Here is a 19,736-nt window from a genome sequence, read left to right as displayed (position 1 = left end):
GGCTATATCTGTTTTAGTCTAAGTGGCTTTTGTTTAGATGAACTGCTGGACTTCCAGACCAGCAGGTTTAGGGAAGTCTTTATGGGGGGGACGGACGGACGGACGCACACACACACACGCACGCACGCACACACACACACACACACACACACACACACACACACACACACACACACTATTCTTTGTTCACTTGTATACCTATGTAAGATGTTTTATGTTAATGACCCTATGCATATTCATGTAACCACAATAAAAGGAGTGCTATGGGGAACCTGGCTGAGAGTCTGACGGAGGTCAAGTGGTGGAACGACACTTGGCTCCAGGCAGGTCTCCCTCATGCATGAGTAACAAGAAGAACTTTGCCTACTTGGTGTTCAATGCTTTTGCTGTGTTTTTTAATTGTCTCGTTCCAGCGGTGGGCCTGTGCTAGACAGACCCAACAGTTCATATAGTTCAAAAAAGTCACTGCATACCCAGCTCTCTCTGAACATGATGTGGGATACCCACAACAGTCTTCCTGTGGCGTCTTCTGGTCCTGGTCTTTTCTGACTTTTTCCCAGAGTTCAAAGGTCTGAATGTTGAACCTGTAGAGCGAATAAATGTTTAGCCACATGTCATCAATTAAATGTTTTATGCAAGCATGTCAAAGCGCGTTGCATAATGACAAAGAGTGGATATAAATAGTGTTTTGGCTTGTGGTTAATTTACCTTGTCTGGTGAGTCCAGAGCGGGAGGATCTAGTGGACACTGACGATTGCACAGAGGCGACAGAAGACGTATCAGGAATCGTGCTGTCCGTCATAAACCCAGCACTTTCTCCATCTGTTTGAGCCGTCATTGTCGACTAGCAAAAACAGAAAGATTACTTATATTACATTAATAAAAGTTTTAACAAATCATTTGTGATATTAGAAAGCACAAGAATCTGTATATAATGTGTAACTTACAATTGTGCTTACGCTGTCCTGGTATTCCACTCCATTATTGGTTTCTGAAAAGACAAGAACATTTTTCAATTGATAATGGGACTTTTTAATTAAGTGTCAAAATCTAGGGAAGAACAAACATGTACTGGGTATATCAGTAGTTGGTTTTATACCTTCCTCCTGCATCATTTTCAGTCCTTGCAGAGCCTCAGTGTGAAGGTCCTCCAGGTACTTGGGCCTGCTGGACTCAATGAACACATTCTCCTGGAACAACGGGGGTGCCGGGGTCTTTTCATCGTCATCTAGCTTTAGGGCAGCTTTAAAAAAAAAAAAAAAAAAGATAGGGAGAGGAGATCAGGCCAGATCAACTCAAAGCTCTGTGTTACTGTAACTGTAAATGATGGGGCCATATGGACAGGGGGTTAGCATTTAGGTGACTGTCAGGGATATTTGAGCACAGGAACAGTAAAGATGTTTGAGGGTTAACACATGAGTGTGAAATGAATAGACCGAACTCCAGTTCTTCTCATGCAGGATTAGACACAGTGATCCTCAACATGGGATTATCATATCAAAAATCTGCCTGCAGCAACATATGCCTGGTGTTTTTTCCCAGCTTAAGCATCATTTAAAGAGACCGTAAGAAGGACACTAAACTGCTATGGCATCTCAAACGATGGATCCAATCCAAAGTTAAGCATTACTTTCAGTCATGTGTGAAACTCAAGAATAACAAAAACCTGAGTAACCTATTCTTAAGACCGTTATATAAAATTAAAGTTAATGAGTCTTTACATTTAAAAGAGCAACATATTTTCTTCGTGAATCCAATAAGAACTAAACATAATTAAACATAACACCCATTTGACATGTCATGTAATACCTGCAGTGCTCTCATGCCTCCATGGCACAGTCTGGGATTGTTGGACTAGCAGCCTTCTACGAAAGTTTTATGTAACAGCAGTAGCTGCCCTACTTTTAGCTACCTGTCCTCCTAGCACTATCACTGTAAGACCATGCTGGAATTAACCACGTGCTTAACAGTTAAAGCTAATTCTTACCTTCCTCTTCTGTAACAGCAGTATATATACACTGTTAAGGAAATCCTAATGTGCAAAATTGAAATTCTAGCTGTTCTTTTTTTAATATTTTTCTTATTATGAGAAGTATTTGTAACTACTGTAGGAGAAAAAAATCACAGCATTTTATATATCTGCAAAGTAAATATTATAGCTCAACAGTGGTTTTTATGGTTTATAATGACCAGACTTTAATTTCTTTATTGACTGCCATAAGCAAGGCAGCTGATCGAGCCTGTGTGGTCATTTATAGTAAACACAACCTGGGTAGGACCAATTAGTTTGGATCTTCAACCAATAAGATCAAACCTATGCTGCTCTCACTCACCTCTTCTCTTGGAAACTGTAGGAAAGCAGTAAAAATTATTGGCGTTATTAGTCAGAAGCACCACCATGATCTTTCTTATGTCTTCAAAAAGTTGACTAAAAGTATGTCCAAGTTATAAAGTTAAACCACATAAAAACACCCAAAAAGACGATCCATTCAAAAAATATATAAATCCCGGAACGATGCATGAATATGGTGCTTGTTATTGTCAGTTCAGGTCCTCGCCGAGCAGAGAATGTCTCTTCAGCCAATGGACAATCAGAGCTCAGACACTAATCCTCAGCAGCCTAATTCCTGCCATCCCTCTTCCACTATGTCACCCCCCTGTCAGTGCTCAGTAAGATACCATCTCACTATCGTGCCCCGTCTGCAGACTAGCTCGCCCAGGATTGGTCAGTCAGGATGCAGAAATCAAACATGTAAACATTAATGCAAAGAGCGCTGTTGTCAGGGATTTGAGGTCAAACAGGCATGTCTTCAGTAAACAACACACCACGTCTTTGTTAAAATATACAATTTCATTACAGAACTCTGGTCAACATTTCTATACTTCCTCAGACTTCATTAGAATAGACACTATAAAGCTGCCTTATAAATTACTTTTTTATTAAATTGGCATTTTAAAAATGTATATATTCATTTTTTTGTTAAATATACGTCCTTCCCAGCACAACTCCAAAAGGATCCGTCTGGCCTCTGGGATCAAACCGTGGATATTCTGCTTGTTAGGTGAATGCTTAATCTACTACACTAAATTGTTTATATAAAAAAAATATTATTTTGCCACAAGGGGGTGTAAGTGAATTGAAATGACTATTCCTGAAACAAGATTAAAAACATGTTTAGTACAGGCCTGCAGCTCCAGAGCACATGGTTACCCATGTGAAAAATACTCCCCATTGTTTCCAGAAAACACTACAATAATTTGTTACTATGCAGCCTGAATACAGAGAATGGCACAAGGCCTCTCCAGTTAACTTTAAGTGCTGCTATCCAGAGGGCCACCAAATACTTTTCAAGCAAGCTGTTACAGCGTCCCATTTTTGTCGACAAGACTGTTCTTTCTTCATTCCTTCCCTTCATTTTATTTTTCTAAATTTACTTTTTTTAAATGTATCACTTCCCTGGTGCGCTGCACACACATGACATAGAGCACATGACATCTGAACAAATGGAAAACGCTCCCATGGTCTGAATCCTACAGAGTGAGTGTTACAAGAAAAGAAACGAATCACATGTGGAACCAGCATATACAAACGAGTAAAAACATACCGCTGACTTACCAGAACTGGCTGCTCAATACAACGCAAAGCTGATACGCTTGTGTGTAAAGTAGTAAAGTCAACTTAGTATAATGCTTTATCTTTTTACCGTTAGAGTACAAACTTACACGGAAAAGCCAGGAGTTATGGTTGAGAATAACTGCACGGTAATAATGACTTATAGTATCACCAGTTTGGCAGTCACATTGTAACAGAGTCCATATTAATCACTGGCATATTAAAGATACCATCTGTCACAGCTGGATTGAGCAGGATTGTGTATTAATGGACTGGTAGTGTTGGCGTTACATACATCCCCCACCCTAAACTGATTTTTACGTCTTAGATTTGGTTAAAGAAACCAAATCAAATGAATTTGATGACAATTCAATATAAGTTTGAGTCTTCAGCCTCCAGTGAGGAAAAAATAAAAGTCAGCTCATGGAGGTGTGGTTAAATGATTATAACATAAATAAGAGTACATTTTAAGGGAAAAACAATTTAAACAAGCAAGTTTTTAATGGCAAATGTGTTTTTGTGCATAATGTACTTTGGATCATCATATTACGCGAAACAAATTACAACCAGAGACACAGACAGTGTTGAAGAGCGGTTATGACACGCAGCCAGGACAATCAGTTGGAAGTCTGAATGGCTATTCTACATTAGAACTGAAACTAATTTGTTAGTATTAATATGTTCAGAGCAGAAATTTGGCTCTTTTTAACCAAAAAAACAGAACTTTATAAATGTCAGCGTACGATGTGAACCGTTTGACTGGGGACATGATGCAGAGGGAGAAATCTAGTGTTGTAAAACAGATTAACTTCTTTTTGCAGCTCACCTGTCTCATCACACCAGCACAGGCAAATGTACATGTTTTCTATGGTCTAGAACCATGTCAGTGAATCGATGCTGACTTTTCACTAGAATACAGGTGAAAGTCTTCAGCTTCACTTACAGTGTCACTGAACGTTCATGGATATTTTTACTCTTCACTCTGCTTGCTACTCTTTCTCTGATCCAGTCCGAAGAGTCTTATTATTGAGTCCAATTCCTCCTTAGAAGATTGAAATTATAGGAAGACTGGAAGGTCCTTGTGGCTCTTTTGTCAAATGACACCTGTGATGGCCAGTGAGCTGGGTTTTTCTGACTTTGCAGCTTGTGCTGTTACAAGGGCTGCAGCTAAAAGGGATGCAGAGCCTGTAACTCAAGCAGAAGAGTGTCAGGTTGAACCAGATTTGATTGTTCCTGAACATTTGTCAGTTTCCCAGCAAGAGTTAATTCAAGCACAGCGTGCTGATGCTTCACTGACTGAGCTGTTTCACAAAGTGCAACCTAGTGATGACGCTACAAGTGCGGCCTCTGGTTATTTTCTGCAGAAGGATGTACTAGTCCGTAGGTGGATTCCGCAGGGGTTGGACTGTGTTGGAAGTCCAGTTGTCCAGATTGTGGTTCCAACTAAATACAGTGACGAGGTGTTGAAGTGTTCTCATGACAAATCTGGGCATTTGGGAGTGACGAAGACTTATAATTACATCTTGCGCTACTTCTTTTGGCCACGTCTTAAGCGTGATGTTTCAGCTTACATTAAGACCTGCCATACTTGCCAAATTGTAGGTAAGCCAAATCAGTCTATTAAACCTGCTCCACTTTGTCCCATCCCTGCTGTGAGTAACCCATTTGAACATTTGATCATTGACTGTGTGGGCCCTCTTCCTAGATCAAAATCTGGTTCGGAGTAACTGTTGACTGTGATGTGCCAGGTTACGCGTTATCCTGCTGCATATCCGCTGCGTACCATCACAGCCAAGTCTGTGGTGAAGGCTTTGACACAGTTTATTTCTATATTTGGCATACCGAAGATTATTCAGAGTGACCAGGGATCAAACTTTTCGTCAAATCTATTTGCACAAGTTCTTAAGCTGTTGAATATTGTACATAATAAAGCCTCTCCTTATCATCCACAGAGCCAAGGTGCTTTAGAGCGCTTCCATCAAACGCTGAAGTCCTTGTTACGTGCCTATTGCACCGAAATGAGGAGTGACTGGGAGGAAGGTTTACCGTGGCTTCTGCTGGCAGCGCGAGAAGTGTGCCAGGAGAGTACTGGGTTTAGCCCAAATGACTTGGTCTTTGGCCACAAAGTTCGGGGACCATTGACAGTGCTGTGCGATAAGTGGTTGTCAGGTGTACCACCAGTGAACTTGATAGATTATGTTAATGGTTTTCGGCACAGACTGTATGTGGCAGGTCAGTTGGCCAAACAGAACCTTGAAAAGGTTCAGGTCAAGATGAAATATTTTTATGGCCGGCGTTCTGAAGAGCAGCAGTTTAGTGCGGGTGACCAGGTTTTGGCTTTACTGCCGATTGCAGGGTCACCGTTCCAGGCACGGTTTGCTGGGCCTTACACCGTGGTACAGAAACTGTCTGAACAGAATTATCTGATTGCTACACCAGATCGCCGGAAAAGAAATCAACTTTGCCATGTTAATTTGATGAAACCATATCATGTTCGTCCGTTATCCGTCGGTCTGTCAGGCTCTCTCATTTCTCCTTCCACATCGAGTCCAGGGTTGACTGCTTGTACAATGGCGCAGTCAGATTGTGGGGGGGAGGATGTGGCAGCACCTGATGATCCTTTATGGCTTGGTCGTCTGAAGAATTCAGAAACTCTTCAGAACTTGGATGTGCTGTTGGGCCATTTGTCTGCTGACAAATGTGCAGAACTGTCTGCATTAATTAAAAGGTATCCAACCTTGTTTAGAGACACACCTTCTAAAACAACTTTGATAGAGCATGATATTGATGTGGGTGATGCAAAACCAATCCTGCAGAGGTTCTACAGGGTCTCTGAGGAAAAGAGGAAAATAATTGATAAGGAAGTTCATTACATGTTGGAAAACAACATTGCAGTGCCGTCGTCATCAAGCTGGGCTTCCCCTTGTTTGTTGGTTGAAAAAGCTGATAAATCACCACGTTGTTGCACAGACTTTCATAAAGTAAATGCAGTGACCAAACCCGATTCCTATCCCTTGCCTCATATTGACGACTGTATTGACCAAGTTGGTGCAGCAGAATATGTGAGCAAGTTTGATCTGTTGAAGGGATATTGGCAGGTGCCACTGACTCCCAGAGCTCAGGAAATATCTGCTTTCATCACGCCATCTGGTCTTTATTCATATACAGTCATGGGTTTTGGTTTACGCAATGCTCCAGCTACATTTCAGCGACTCATGAATATGGTTGTTAATGGGCTGAAAGGCTGTGCTGTTTACCTAGATGACGTGGTGGTATATAGTAGCACCTGGGAGGATCATCTGGATCGCATTCGCACTCTGAACGATTAGTTTGGGGAAATCTGACTATCAACCTGGCAAAATGTGAATTTGCAAAAGCAACTGTGACCTATCTTGGTAAGGTTGTGGGCCAAGGTTATGTGAGGCCGGTTGATGCAAAGGTGTTGGCCATCAAAGAGTTCCCTGTTCCAGTAACAAAAAAAGAACTCATGAGATTTTTGGGTCTGGTCGGTTATTATCGCTGTTTTTGTCGAAACTTCTCAACAGTGGTTGCTCCTCTGACTGATTTGTTGAAGGCCAAAGTAAAGTTTATTTGGTCTGCAGCATGCCAGCAAGCTTTTTGGGATGTAAAAGCTTTACTGTGCTCTGAACCTGTGCTTTTAGCCCCTCGTCTGGATCAGCCCTTCAAGCTGTACGTGGACGCAAGCCACATTGGTGCAGGTGTTGTTCTAGTCCAAGCTGACAAGCAAGGTACGGAACATCCAGTTAGTTTCTATTCCAAGAAGTTCAACTCCCATCAGCTGAATTATTCGGTCATTGAGAAGGAAGCTTTGGCATTAGTCTTGGCCTTGCAGCATTTTAGGGTATATTTAGATTCTGCTCGGCCAATTGAGGTATTTTCTGACCATAACCCTCTCCCTTTCTTGAACACATTGCAGAACCCAAATCAGAGGCTCATGCAGTGGGCTCTCTTTTTGCAGCCTTACAATTTGGATATCCAGCACATTAAGGGCAAAGATAATGTCTTGGCAGATGCTTTGTCCCGTGCCCCTTTGTAACCAGCAGCTTCACTCTTCATATGCTTTGAAGTATGTCCTCTCCAGTATGGTTTTCCTTCCTCTTAAATTGCTCCTAGGTACCAAGGTTGCTGAGGTTGGAGTTGAGCTGAAGATTACTTTTGAGCATACAAAAGGTGTTGAAAGTGAGGTTGCATGTGTGTGTATATATGTTATGGATTTAATATATGCATGTTCTTCTAGTTGCAAATTCATAATGTAAATGTGTTTGCCAATTCAGGGTGAGACCCTGTTCTATGGGGGGGAAGTGTGACAGCCAGTGGGCTGGCCTTGTGTTTTGCTTTTTCTTTTGCCTGTTTCTTGCAGGTAGGTGGAGCTGACCCAATTATTGATGCAGCACACCTGAGAGGCCAGTCCCAGTGTATATAAAGACACCTTGACTGAACCAGCAGGCTGGCTTTGGCTCTGTCTCTCTCCGTCTGGCACCCATTTTGTTCATTTGGAAGGTTCAGTTATGGCTGTTATGTCCTTTAAATTGTCTTTAAGTTGCTTTACCTTATTTTCATTAAATGTGTCTTACAGCCTTTAAAAGCCTGTGTGTGGTCTCCCTCTTGATTGTCACTTCCTATGAGCCGGGTTGTGACACACCAAAAACCATTTTCACCAAACCCAGCTTTAATTTTCAAATCAGGCTGCAAAATTCTGACTTACGGCAGGAGAGAGTTCAAAGATTTTTTTGGCCTGTTATACCATCTACCCGTTTTTTCTTGCAGGTCCTGAAGGCCATATAACTGCCTCAGAGTGAGGACACACCCTTGACTGGTCACCAGTGTGACCAGTATTATTTATTGTGAAGCGACTTGGCTTAACACCACACTCCCATGCCAGCCCTCTTATGTTTTATCTTATTTTCTGTCATATATATGGCTGCTCACATTAAACATGGTGAAAACTTCAAATAAAGAAGTAATCCTCATGAACCAGCCCAGAGTTCAGGTGCAAAGGTCTGGTTGTGAGCAAAAACAGATTCACACCTGCTGTTTAAACCTTATGCCAATAAAAGAAGTGGCTCTAAAGCAGCTGACTTTGGACAGTAGATGAATGAGAGGATTGACTGAAATCAATAAGATAAGGATTTCATGCTTATCTTGTGGTTGAAAGTGAAGTTATGTTTGAGTCCAAGAATGAAAACAGGGAGCAGGAAATATTTTGATTTTGGTTTTATATTTTCAACAAACCTTATTTAGATACTCAGTTTTAGGTCATGTTATCCAAACTACTGTCCTTTTTAGCCTAGATTGGCTGCACAGCAGACATAGAGCGCCACACACATACTGACACAATCCAGCGCTGATGCGACTCTTCCTAGAACTGTTTCATGGGAATCAGACAGATGCAAATACCTATCTCACACACACACACACACACACACACACACACACACACACACACACACACACACACCTCTCCGCCCTGCCCTAACTTGCCCCTCTCTCTTGTTTTGAACCGCCAGCTCTGAGGGTGCTGTCTGCCAGGTGCTTAAGCTTCTCTAATCAACACAAACCCAACTGACAGTGGGAAAGAGCTGAAAGTTCACCCTTTATCTCAAGGACGATACGTGTAGCCTCGATCCGCTGGAAGCACATCTCAAAGAATCCTGGTCTGCCTGCATACTCTCTTTTCACGCAGGTGGTTTTTTGTGAATTAAACATAAACGTCGGAGGTGAAAGAAAAGGAAGCACGAAAGGTGCTGTGACAAGGACCGCAATGTAGGTAACACTCATGTGGCACTGAGTGCTGCACCACAATCGGTATGCAAGACAAGGACCAGATGTATCAAATAACTCAGAAAATCCATTAACGGTTTCACAACAGTAGATTGTCTTTTGGGGTTTTTTGGAGGGGGGAGTTGGCAGGTCAGTTACTTTTTAACGCCACAGTCAATGTCACCACATCCGTTTACATCCTGAACCTCCCCCACAGCACAGAAAACTCACTGCCAGCCACATAACAAAAGAAAACAAAAAGGTCTTTATGAATAGATTTAGCCATAAGCAACAAATTTAAATCTCATTAAAACGTAGAATAAAATGGAAAGTATTCAGGCCTGCTAGAGCCTGTTTGATGAAAGCACAAGCTTAACTGAGATTCATATGTGAATACAAATCAATTAAAAGTGTTGAGAAAATAAAAAGCCTTAATAGTATTAGTACGACAAGTAGATGCTAGAAATAGGCAGAATATTTTGGATGTATTACAGGCAAACTTGGCACGTTTGTGATTTTCGCTTTTTCTATTTTTTTTCCCCACTTTTTTCAAAAATGGGCACAGGATTTTAGGATTTTATGGGTTCCAATTGTAGTCTGGTGCTGGTGGTGAATCCACCACTCTGGACAAAACAGAAATTTCCAGCAATTACGCCATGAATCATCAATAATCTGGTGGTAATAGCTTGTTGTTCTTCACAGGATAAAGTTCACAGTCTTTCTCTAGTAGACCAGAAGGTAAAGGTTTAAATGTGCTATGTCCAGTACTAAGACAGCAAATTCCGTATGAACACTGCCTGAACTTTGGAATTCTCATAAACATCAGGGATTAAAAATGTAACCAGCCTCGAACCAAATACTGCAGTCCCGCGAATGGCTTGTTAGTATTTGTGTTCCCCTTATGTGACAACCTGGTCTGGTCTGATTAGCTAGTATTTGAGCCTGCTTTGTATCTAAAAGGTACCAAAGATCAGCTGCACAGAGCTGCTATCCCAACCTCATGTTTAACATTAATAACATATCTTCAGGATAAACAAATTGACACCTCTGGGAACTGAAACAACAGTTTCTGTTGACATAAACTGGGCAGGTACCTGCGTTATACACAAGCGGAGTCTGCACTTATGAGAGGTACAGTCCCTGAATTCTGAATTCATCCAAAAAGAACAGCACACTCTCATGGAAAACCACATTATTAATAGTGCGCATGTTTGGCAAAATTTGCTGCCCCAACACAGTTATCTTTATTAAGGATGTCACAAGTGTCTGCTACCTAACGTCGCTCCAAAATGTCTCGATTTAACTACAAAAGTCACGAGTGGTGACTCACGGACCTTTCCAAGCACACAGTTATCAGTCTCTCTGTAGACCAGCCGCAGTGTGCTGGCAAACATTTTCCTTTCGTGACAATAGCAATAGCTGGTGCCATGCCACACTGACACGTCTGCATATCTTGACAATGAAACAATGCAAAGATATCAGAAATAATGTTGCTGTTGGTCGCCTTGCTTTAGTTTGGTAACAATGACACCAAACATTAGAAGAGTGCAGAGAATAAACTTGATGAAATGAAACCCAAGCACGTTATTCAGACTGGGACTAGAGGGCAAACTGGCACTTATTAAAACGTTCTCAACACTTGAGCGAACTAAATATGATCACATGGGCTATCTGGGTGTGGTGACACTTCATCTGCTGAAATCAAATCCTACTAAAGCCCTGTCATTATAGATAAGCGCGTGCGCAACTGTTTACACGTCGCCAAGTCCACCAACGCTGACGTTCCCACAGCGTCAGCGTCGACTTGGTTTTCACCCACATTCACAACAGATTTGGACAGTTCATTTGTGCAAGTCGTTTTCAGCCCAAAGACGATTTTTAGGCAATTTCCTGAAAGTATCACAGAAAATGACGTCATCCCTGCTCCAATCAAAAGGCACCTTTTCACAAAGGCACTAGAGAACGAAAGCATCTTTTAGAGATTTATATTTCCCTGAGGCAACGATGTGCAAAAAGCAGTTACTGACTTCCCACCATGAGAGGAAGAAAGTGAAACTCTATCATAAGTCAGTTTTTTCAAACCTGTTCTCCTGCCCTTCACTGTTATTGTGTCGTGCCGCAGTGCCAAAGTCTCTGTTCTTTGTTATAGAGCATTTTAAGAGCAAATATCAGCACTTGTGTCACAACGATTTAGTTCTGTTAGTTCTGCTTCTCCCAAGCAGCCTCTAGAACTAAATATTCAACAAAGGAAGTCTCATTAAATGGCTCATAGGATCGGAACCTTGCATGAAAACTAAACAAGCTCACACACAAAGGGCTCCCTATTTCTAGCTTCCTTAGAGAGATATCTTAAAGCTCAGGAATGTGAGGAATCTCTGCGGGAGTGTTCAGAGCAAACAGGTGAGCGTACCTTGTTAGGGCTGTGTGACCTAATTATCCTTAAACAACCTTGTTTCCATTTAAAAAACACAGGGATTCCTTTAAAAGGCCATTTTAAGAGAAGACAGAGCTTGATAGAGTTGCGTAAGAGACGCCTGTCTGGTTTTGACACAGGACTGGGTAAACTGAGAGCATGACAGAGACATAAATCACTCACAGACATGTAAACAAAGACCCAAATTGCCATTTAAGTCATTCAACTAATCGAGGTGAATCAACTTTCAAAGACAGATATCCTCTGCCCACTGGTCTCGAGATGAATCAGGCAGAAGTTATCAGAAAAGACAATGAACAATTGATGAGTTTATAAGAGTGTAAGGCCTCAGAGACTAGACTTTATCAACTCAAGCAACTCAGCAAATCAGAAAGTAAACCAATGCAAACTTTGGACCAGAAATCTAGATCAACCTGTGATCAAGTGAAACTGAAAAGTAAACTGATTATCCAACCAGCAGGTTAGTTGGTTTGGATTCTTAGCAAGCTTAAGACATGCAGTATCACTTCAATACAAAAACATATTAATAAGGCTCTGTATTGCTCAATGTTTTTCGTATTATGCAATCGGTATACAATTCTGATTTACCCTGAACAGAATTTTGTGCTTGAATTTTAATAACAATAGCTTAAAACTCTTTTGACTAGTTTTGACAGTTTTCAAAATATCAAAATTATAAAACCATGTGAGGTGATTAATACAGTTTATGTGGCTGATAAACAACTACTACACTGAAAGAGCTCCTCTACATCGGAGCAACAACTAAATACCCCAGTCTTGAAGATTCCTAGTTTTCTGTGATTATTATCAGGAATAAGATATAGATATTGTACCAAATCCATTGGCTTAGTTATGGGTGGGGTAATTTGTGAGTATGTGGAGTAGATCCTGTGTTTATAAAGAAAGAACTTGGCTGACCTCAACTTGGCAATAACACTATAACTTGTCCTTTCGATCATTTATGTTTATCCTGTTTTCAACTCCTCTCTCCATTTGTTCCATTCCCTTCCTTTTCCCCACCTCCTATTTTTCCCCTCACATTAATTTGAGGATTTATTATTTCCTCATTTTATAACCAACAGGCTTCCACATTGATAAAGAATTTCCCGTCCATTTCAAATCATTAGTGTACCGCAAAACAGCGTGTAAGCTACTGCTAAAATGGCCCTAACGACGCCCTACATTGATCATTTCAAACACATGCTGGAATAAAGGCATTCTATCATTTGAACAGTCCCTATAGTGTGTCTGGGCTTAAAATAGCCTTGTGGTTGTTTGCGTCTGATAACCAATCTAGATTTGACTATACTTGATATAAAGTTTATGTTACCTTTACCTTTCAACCACTAAATTCTAATCAGGTCGTTCTTGAGTCCAAGTCTACCAGTAGTTCAAAAGATATGTTAATGAGAATGGGAGGGGCATACAGTTTACACATATGGACAGACAACTCAAAAATATTGTGTACCCCAACACAGCTGTTGTCAGGACTGGGAGAATGAACTGGCATTCAACACATCACTAGAAGTAAATGTCCTCACATTTTCACACAGCACCTTTTTGTTACACAACACTCAAAATGCTTTGGACTACAAGTTACATTTTTACCATCCATTCATGCAGACTCCATACAGAAAGACCCAAGCAGGACATTCAAACACGGAACCGCCTTCTTTTAAGGTGATAGCGCTAACTAATGCATTATCATGGCTACTACTACATCTGACCATTGTTCCAGACCTCTGAAGGTATCCTGTGGTATCAGTCACTAGAGATGAGCAGAAGAGCTTTTAAGGTCTTTAAGCTGTGAGGTTGACGGTCAACAGGTACTTCCCACACTGATAATGGTTTGGCACATAAAATGTCTAAATGTTGCAGGAAAAGACCATCAACTTCTTTCTAAAACTTAAAGTTACAGTATGTAAAATGTTTCACCACACATGAAACATACTAAGATGACTGTTGAGGATTTACTGAATTGTCAGTAGCACTACTTTGTTTGCCACTGTTCGCTACTATTAGCCTCTATTAGTTACTATTTGCTGCATGGCCGAATAAGCTGGAAGTTGAAATTTCCAAGTTCCCAGTCAAAATGTAAGTCTCGGAAGCCTTCTCAACTCAGATTTCCCACTTGGAAGGTCGGAGCAGCCCCACCAAACCTGAATTAGCAATCAAAGATTACAGCACTGAACACAAACAGTACTTTTTATCTGTACGGCCACTGTTGTGTATTTATGAATCACCAAATAAGCTATACACAGAGCACTGATCATATTCTATACATGAACATGATGCAATTGTTTTAAATGCAAAAAAAAAAAAAATTGCTAGTGATACATGAATCGCAAAACAAATCCTGCTTTTCCTCACTTTTTCTGAAAAATGCTCCAACATCCAAGTTGCAGTATCTGGGACACAGCATAAAGTCTTGAGAATGTAATTAAACTGTTTATCATTGGGGAAGTGGGACACTCGAGAATAATATTAGCTGGTATAATGTTAGATTACAACCAGCTGTTGTTTTTTAGCCGGCTCTTTTCTGATCTGCTGACATTAAATAACTGCAACAATATTGGGTAAAATAAGCATGTTTGTGCATGTTTGTGTGTTAGAGGCCTAACTCCAGTTCAGAAGACAAGGCTTGAGTTGAGGAGAAAGAGGATTTTTAGGATGCCAGTGGTGTTGTCTTTTGCCTTCTTGCATTTTCACTTCTTTGGTTAAGGTAACCTATGCTCTGACAATAAAACATAGGTATAGCCCTTGATGCCCTGAGTCAGAAGGTGCAGGCACATTTTTAAACTTCCCATGACGGCACACAAACACTTACAACTACAGCATGTATGTGGCTGGTCTCTAGCCACATACGTAAAACACCTCTAGTCTAAAAGGAGAGGTCCTTCCCAAACACTGTATTCAAATATGAAGAAGGAACATTGTGACTTCCTTACACCACAAACCAACTCCTATTTATTTTTAAAAGACAAATTATAAGTTTATTAGAATGCCTTAGTTTGTTGCAAAATGTAATTACACCCTATTCTGTTTATATTTATGAATACAGGTATCCTTCTTTTCTATTAAATAACCTCAAAACATTACTGACTGTACCTTTAAGGTGACAATATCTAATTTAAAAAAATGCACTGGCACTCAAGCTACATTGTGCCTGTCGCCAACGCCAAAAATTGTCACATTCTCTTTTATTAACAGAAGGTATTGTGCTCTGATAGGCATCCCTACACTCTTGTCTCATATCCTCTGACCTGTATGTGTACAGTGTTTCAGTGCAGAAAGAAACAGTATTCATGGAGAGATCAGAAAAAGCAGAACACCTTGTTCCTCCCTCACTGTAACAGTCCTGGCATGGCTTTTAATTAACTGGCACAATGCCTGCCATACCAGGCATTTATTGGGCAGGAGGCCCCTCTGGCATCAATACAGATCATCATCAAGGGCTCAGCTGGTGGTATTAAATTTTCTGGGCAAATGTGTTACATTGCACCACATCTTGCTTCCGTAGTAAACCTCCTCTGGATGCGTTTTGGGAACGCTGAGCTCCTTCTCTAATCTGAGGAAGCGTCTGCTGAGAAGCTTGCAGCGGTTGTTGCCAGCACCAATAATCGGCACGGCATACACACGCCATGTTCATTGCTAAGGGCTCAATAGCAGCATACATCTATACCTGGCACATGAATCACAGTTAACAGTTAAGAACCCTGGCTTTCCAAAGATCAATTTATGCAACCTTTAGGCTAAATTTATACCATTAAAAACATTTTCTGAGATTGCTTTCACAATAATGTCCGTCCAACTTTCTTCTTTTTTTAAAAAAAAAAATCCAAAAAGTAGTGGTTTTATGCATCTCTAGTCGAGTGTGTGTATTCAGAAGTGTAGTGGAGACATTCTTGACCCATGCCCAGTGTGGGAGTCAGCCTCTATGCCAACCTTGGCAGAGCAGAAATGCCTTATCTCACTTTAGAATTTACTTTTTAAACAAAAACTGCTGGGACCTAACACGAGTGGCCCAACAAAGTGCAAAGATTGTGTGACGCACTAACAAAATATACTGACGTCTTTATGCATGCATTCATTTATGATCTCCCGAATCCACAGATGTGACTGAAAACAAGTCTATACATATTCGTCTAATGTTTTGGGTATAGTTAGACGATGTCAGACTGAAGGGGTCTGGATCTTATGGAAATCCCCGATGCCTCTCACCATTGCACCGAGATTACAGCTCCAACTACAAGAAACAAGAGGAACCTCCTCTGTCGTAAACTAATTAGCCAAGACTGCATAAGCACTGCCAGACAAAGAAACGTTAAACAGCCCTGAGCAAATGAAACACCATTTGTACTTTCATGGTTTTAGCATAAGCAGTCTCACTAAAACAAGGTTCCGCTTGTTTGTGGAATGTTTTCGTGTTTCAGGTCTGACTGCATATAGGTGTGATTAATCAGGGTATAAAACTAACGTTAGCACCCACAGTTCCCACCAGACTATGCTGAAGACAATAGTGTTCACAGAGAAAAAACAGGACTGGTATATTGCTGCACCTCTGCAAGCTGCAACAAGATCTGCAGAGTACAGCTCAGGGGAAAGTCTAAGTGTTCCCAGAAGTTTCTTAAAGGAGACCTAGTGTGCTCATTCCCAGCTCCATACTTTTAGTCATGGATTCTACTAGAACAAATGGCACGAGAATGAAGCCATTTCAGCACTTTCCCCCATAAAGACGACGTCTGACGATCTCCTTTGTAGCTTTAATGACGAGTTTTGACACCTGGTTTGATGACATGATTTCTCCAAGGGTAGCTTTAGTAAGGCAGAGATCAACCTCACTAATTTCTGACGCACACCCAGTCATTTTGTTTGGGAAGGCCTAAAATATGAAAGAAGCCACTCAGTTCAAAAAAGAGAAACAAGTGTTACCCCTAGCAGTCATCCAAGGGGGAGGCTATCTTCTGACTGGCTGCCTCTCACAAACTGAATGCCTTGACAGCAGATAGGCAGGGTTGTTGTTTAGCTTTTGTTTACTAGGATCACTTGCACATGTCGTCATTATTTCAGGCTTGGGCTCTGTTTAATATGCGCATTCACCATTTTAACAGTGCATACTACAAAGATGACAGAAAATTAAAGAAAAGCAAAAAAGGTCCCCTTTAAGAGATTGCGAGTATCTTATGTACTGCCTTTACTGAAGCTGGTGACTGTGAGGTTAAACCCCACTATCCGCTTAGAGTCTGTCCTGTTTGAAAGTGTGCCACAGTGCTCCCATGTAACCTGAAGACGAGGTAAGCAAGCAATGGAGTCACAGAACAGGATGGACAGATTTCTTCACAGCAAACAAAGTGTGCTGAAGGTCAGAAGGCGAGGAGTAAGTCAGTCTGTTTAAACATCCCTTCAGAAAGCAAGCAAACATACCTGGGAACCGATACGCAGGATATCAAGCTGGTTCCCAGGACTTTGTCTTTATCTATCACAGATGACACATTAAAAGAACATAATGCTCTAAACTGGTGCAACAACAAATCACTTCACCTTGTCGTAATGTACTTAGTCTGGGTGACTTTACATTTTAAGAGTCATTCCTTCCTGACAGGTACATGTTTGGCTGATTCATGTCAGTACAAAATGTAGATCAACTGGCACGGCCTCAATGGAGACGGGGAATTTATCAGCACAACAATAAGCATGATTTATGTTTTGGATTTGCATGTCTGTCAAAGGTACCTTATGTTATAATTTGCAGTGCAAGAATAGACTTTATGAAGGATGGTTAGATGTCCAAAATTGTGACTAACCTGCTTAAATTAAGATGCAGTAGAAGAGAAACTACAGACTGTCTTACTGAATGACTGAGTTATACGTAATTTATATGTTTATGGACAAGAAAAAACTCTTTGAGTTCTAAGGTGAAATAATATGAAATAAAAAGTATAAAACACAATGGGAAACTTAAAATCAAACAATGTTTAGACTGATAATTAAAATAGTTCATAAAACAAGACCATGTGGGATTTTACCATGGCTGTTGCCCTGCAGATGAGCCTGCCTTCCAGACTTCTGTCCTCCCTTGTGTCCACCCTGATTCCCAGCAGGGTGCCCATCCAAAGCCAGGTCCAGAGCAGGACCCAGCCCGGGGTTCTTCTCATTCAGGCTGAGATTCTTCCTCCTCTTACCCTTCAGCCAGCCCAAAGCGCGACCCAGGGAACGAGTGCGCTTCTTCCGCCCCTTTTTGCTGTGCTTCTCGTGAGCAAAAATGTTGACCACGTCCTGGGGAAGCAGGTCCCCAAACCCCAGTGAGTCACGGTTTGACATCCCACCTCACACTGGAGCACCCTGAGAAACAGGAAAGATATTACATTTTAGTTCTCATCCAAGCAACACATGCACCAGCACTCAAGAAGAGAGAATAAATGAAAGACCTGAAAACTCTCTCCCACTGTTTTTCCCCAATCACAGTAACAATCAGCTTGCAGAGAGTAATAATAATAATAATAATGGATTGGATTTATATAGCGCTTTTCAAGGCACCCAAAGCGCTTTACAATTCCACTATTCAGTCACTCTCACATTCACACACTGGTGGAGGCAGCTACAGTTGTAGCCACAGCTGCCCTGGGGCAGACTGACAGAAGTGAGGCTGCCATATCGCGCCATCGGCCCTTCTGGCCCACACTAGTAGGCGGCAGGGTAAAGTGTCTTGCCCAAGGACACAACGACCAGGGCAGAGAGCCCGGGGATCGAACCGGCGACCTTCCGGTTACAGATACGCTTCCCAACCCCCTGAGCCACAGTCACCCCTACACCTTAAGTAGGCCTCACCTTAAGTAGAGGCCTACTTAAGGTGATAAATCAGTCACAGTGAGTTTTGAATGAAAAGTTGACAAAATGTTACCTTTACTACTTGTCAGAGCTGCCCTGTCATTAAGAAAACTCAACTTACTGCATAACAGAAAGTTGGGTTCAGCATAGAAACCCTTTAACTCAAGAAATTCCAAAATTCAGTGTTCTTACAATAAGTGTACTTTCTTAGTTTGATTTCCTGAAAAATCAAAAGATAAATATCCCTTATTGTCATATACTTCCACATGTGTGTTGTTTAAATTTCAAGTTAAAGCTTGCGGTAATGCTTTCGGAAAAGCTTGACACTACAAATCTAGAATTAACGCCTTTGCCTGCACCGGCCAGACAAGCTACAGTTTGAATCCATTTCTATCCAGGTTCATGCAACACAAGCAGGCAAGACTTTGAAGGAATTAGGTGCATCTAAACTTGGTCAGCACAAAGTTGCAACCATGACATTAGAACATTTATACTGTAACCACAGCTTCAAGATGAGCACTGGCCCCTCTGTTATGGCACTAGCTAATGATGAGCTATCATTTCATAACGTAGCTGACCTTTCACCTTTGACCTCAGAGATAAATAATGTCATCAATTCATCAAGTTAAAATCATGTTTGTGGCAAACGTTGGAATGAAAATGATGTTATGTGAGGCCTTTAGTGTCCTTGACCTTTGACCACTGACCACTAAGTAGAAATTTGTGGCAAAGTTAAATAGGGTCCCTCGGTGCACTTGTAAAAATATGACATTCATGATAATAGGATGGATGGACTTTTAGCCTTGCATTTATTTGCATCATTGGTTCAGCTGCCTAATTATGTATTTACAATAGCTTGATTTTATGATGTAATGATTACCAGGGAGAACAATTGCTATGTTGTTGGTGGCTAACGTAGATCCAAAGCAACAAACAACCACACAGACAACAGAAAATGTAACCTCTTCATAAGCACAGAGGCACAACTCTGGGCAGCAAAACCTAAAAACGACTACAAATATATCCAACATGTATCCCTGGTAGCAAAGTCTATTTTACTCAGACCACTCCTCCTGTGTT

The 19,736-nt window shown here is 41.1% G+C and overlaps 1 protein-coding gene across 3 annotated transcripts in view; it reads right to left on the bottom strand.

Annotated features, from left to right (window-relative positions):
- LOC120739513 (uncharacterized protein KIAA1522 homolog) overlaps window positions 1-19,736 on the bottom strand; it is a 36,318-nt gene that overhangs the window by 5,522 nt on the left and 11,060 nt on the right. For all 3 annotated transcript variants that reach the window (XM_040041282.1, XM_040041283.1, XM_040041284.1), the window contains exons 2-6: window positions 17,855-18,170; window positions 1,100-1,243; window positions 948-991; window positions 709-844; window positions 474-584 (exon numbers count right to left, since the gene is read on the bottom strand). In XM_040041282.1, coding sequence (XP_039897216.1) covers window positions 474-584; window positions 709-844; window positions 948-991; window positions 1,100-1,243; window positions 17,855-18,149 — 730 coding nt within the window. In that variant the 5' untranslated portion in view covers window positions 18,150-18,170. The remainder of the gene's footprint in view (window positions 1-473; window positions 585-708; window positions 845-947; window positions 992-1,099; window positions 1,244-17,854; window positions 18,171-19,736) is intronic.

The sequence above is a fragment of the Simochromis diagramma genome, unplaced genomic scaffold (genome assembly GCF_900408965.1).
Source record: "Simochromis diagramma unplaced genomic scaffold, fSimDia1.1 OVJJ01000304.1, whole genome shotgun sequence".
NCBI classification, from domain to species: Eukaryota; Metazoa; Chordata; class Actinopteri; order Cichliformes; family Cichlidae; genus Simochromis; species Simochromis diagramma.
This window is presented reverse-complemented; position numbering and strand designations above follow the sequence as displayed.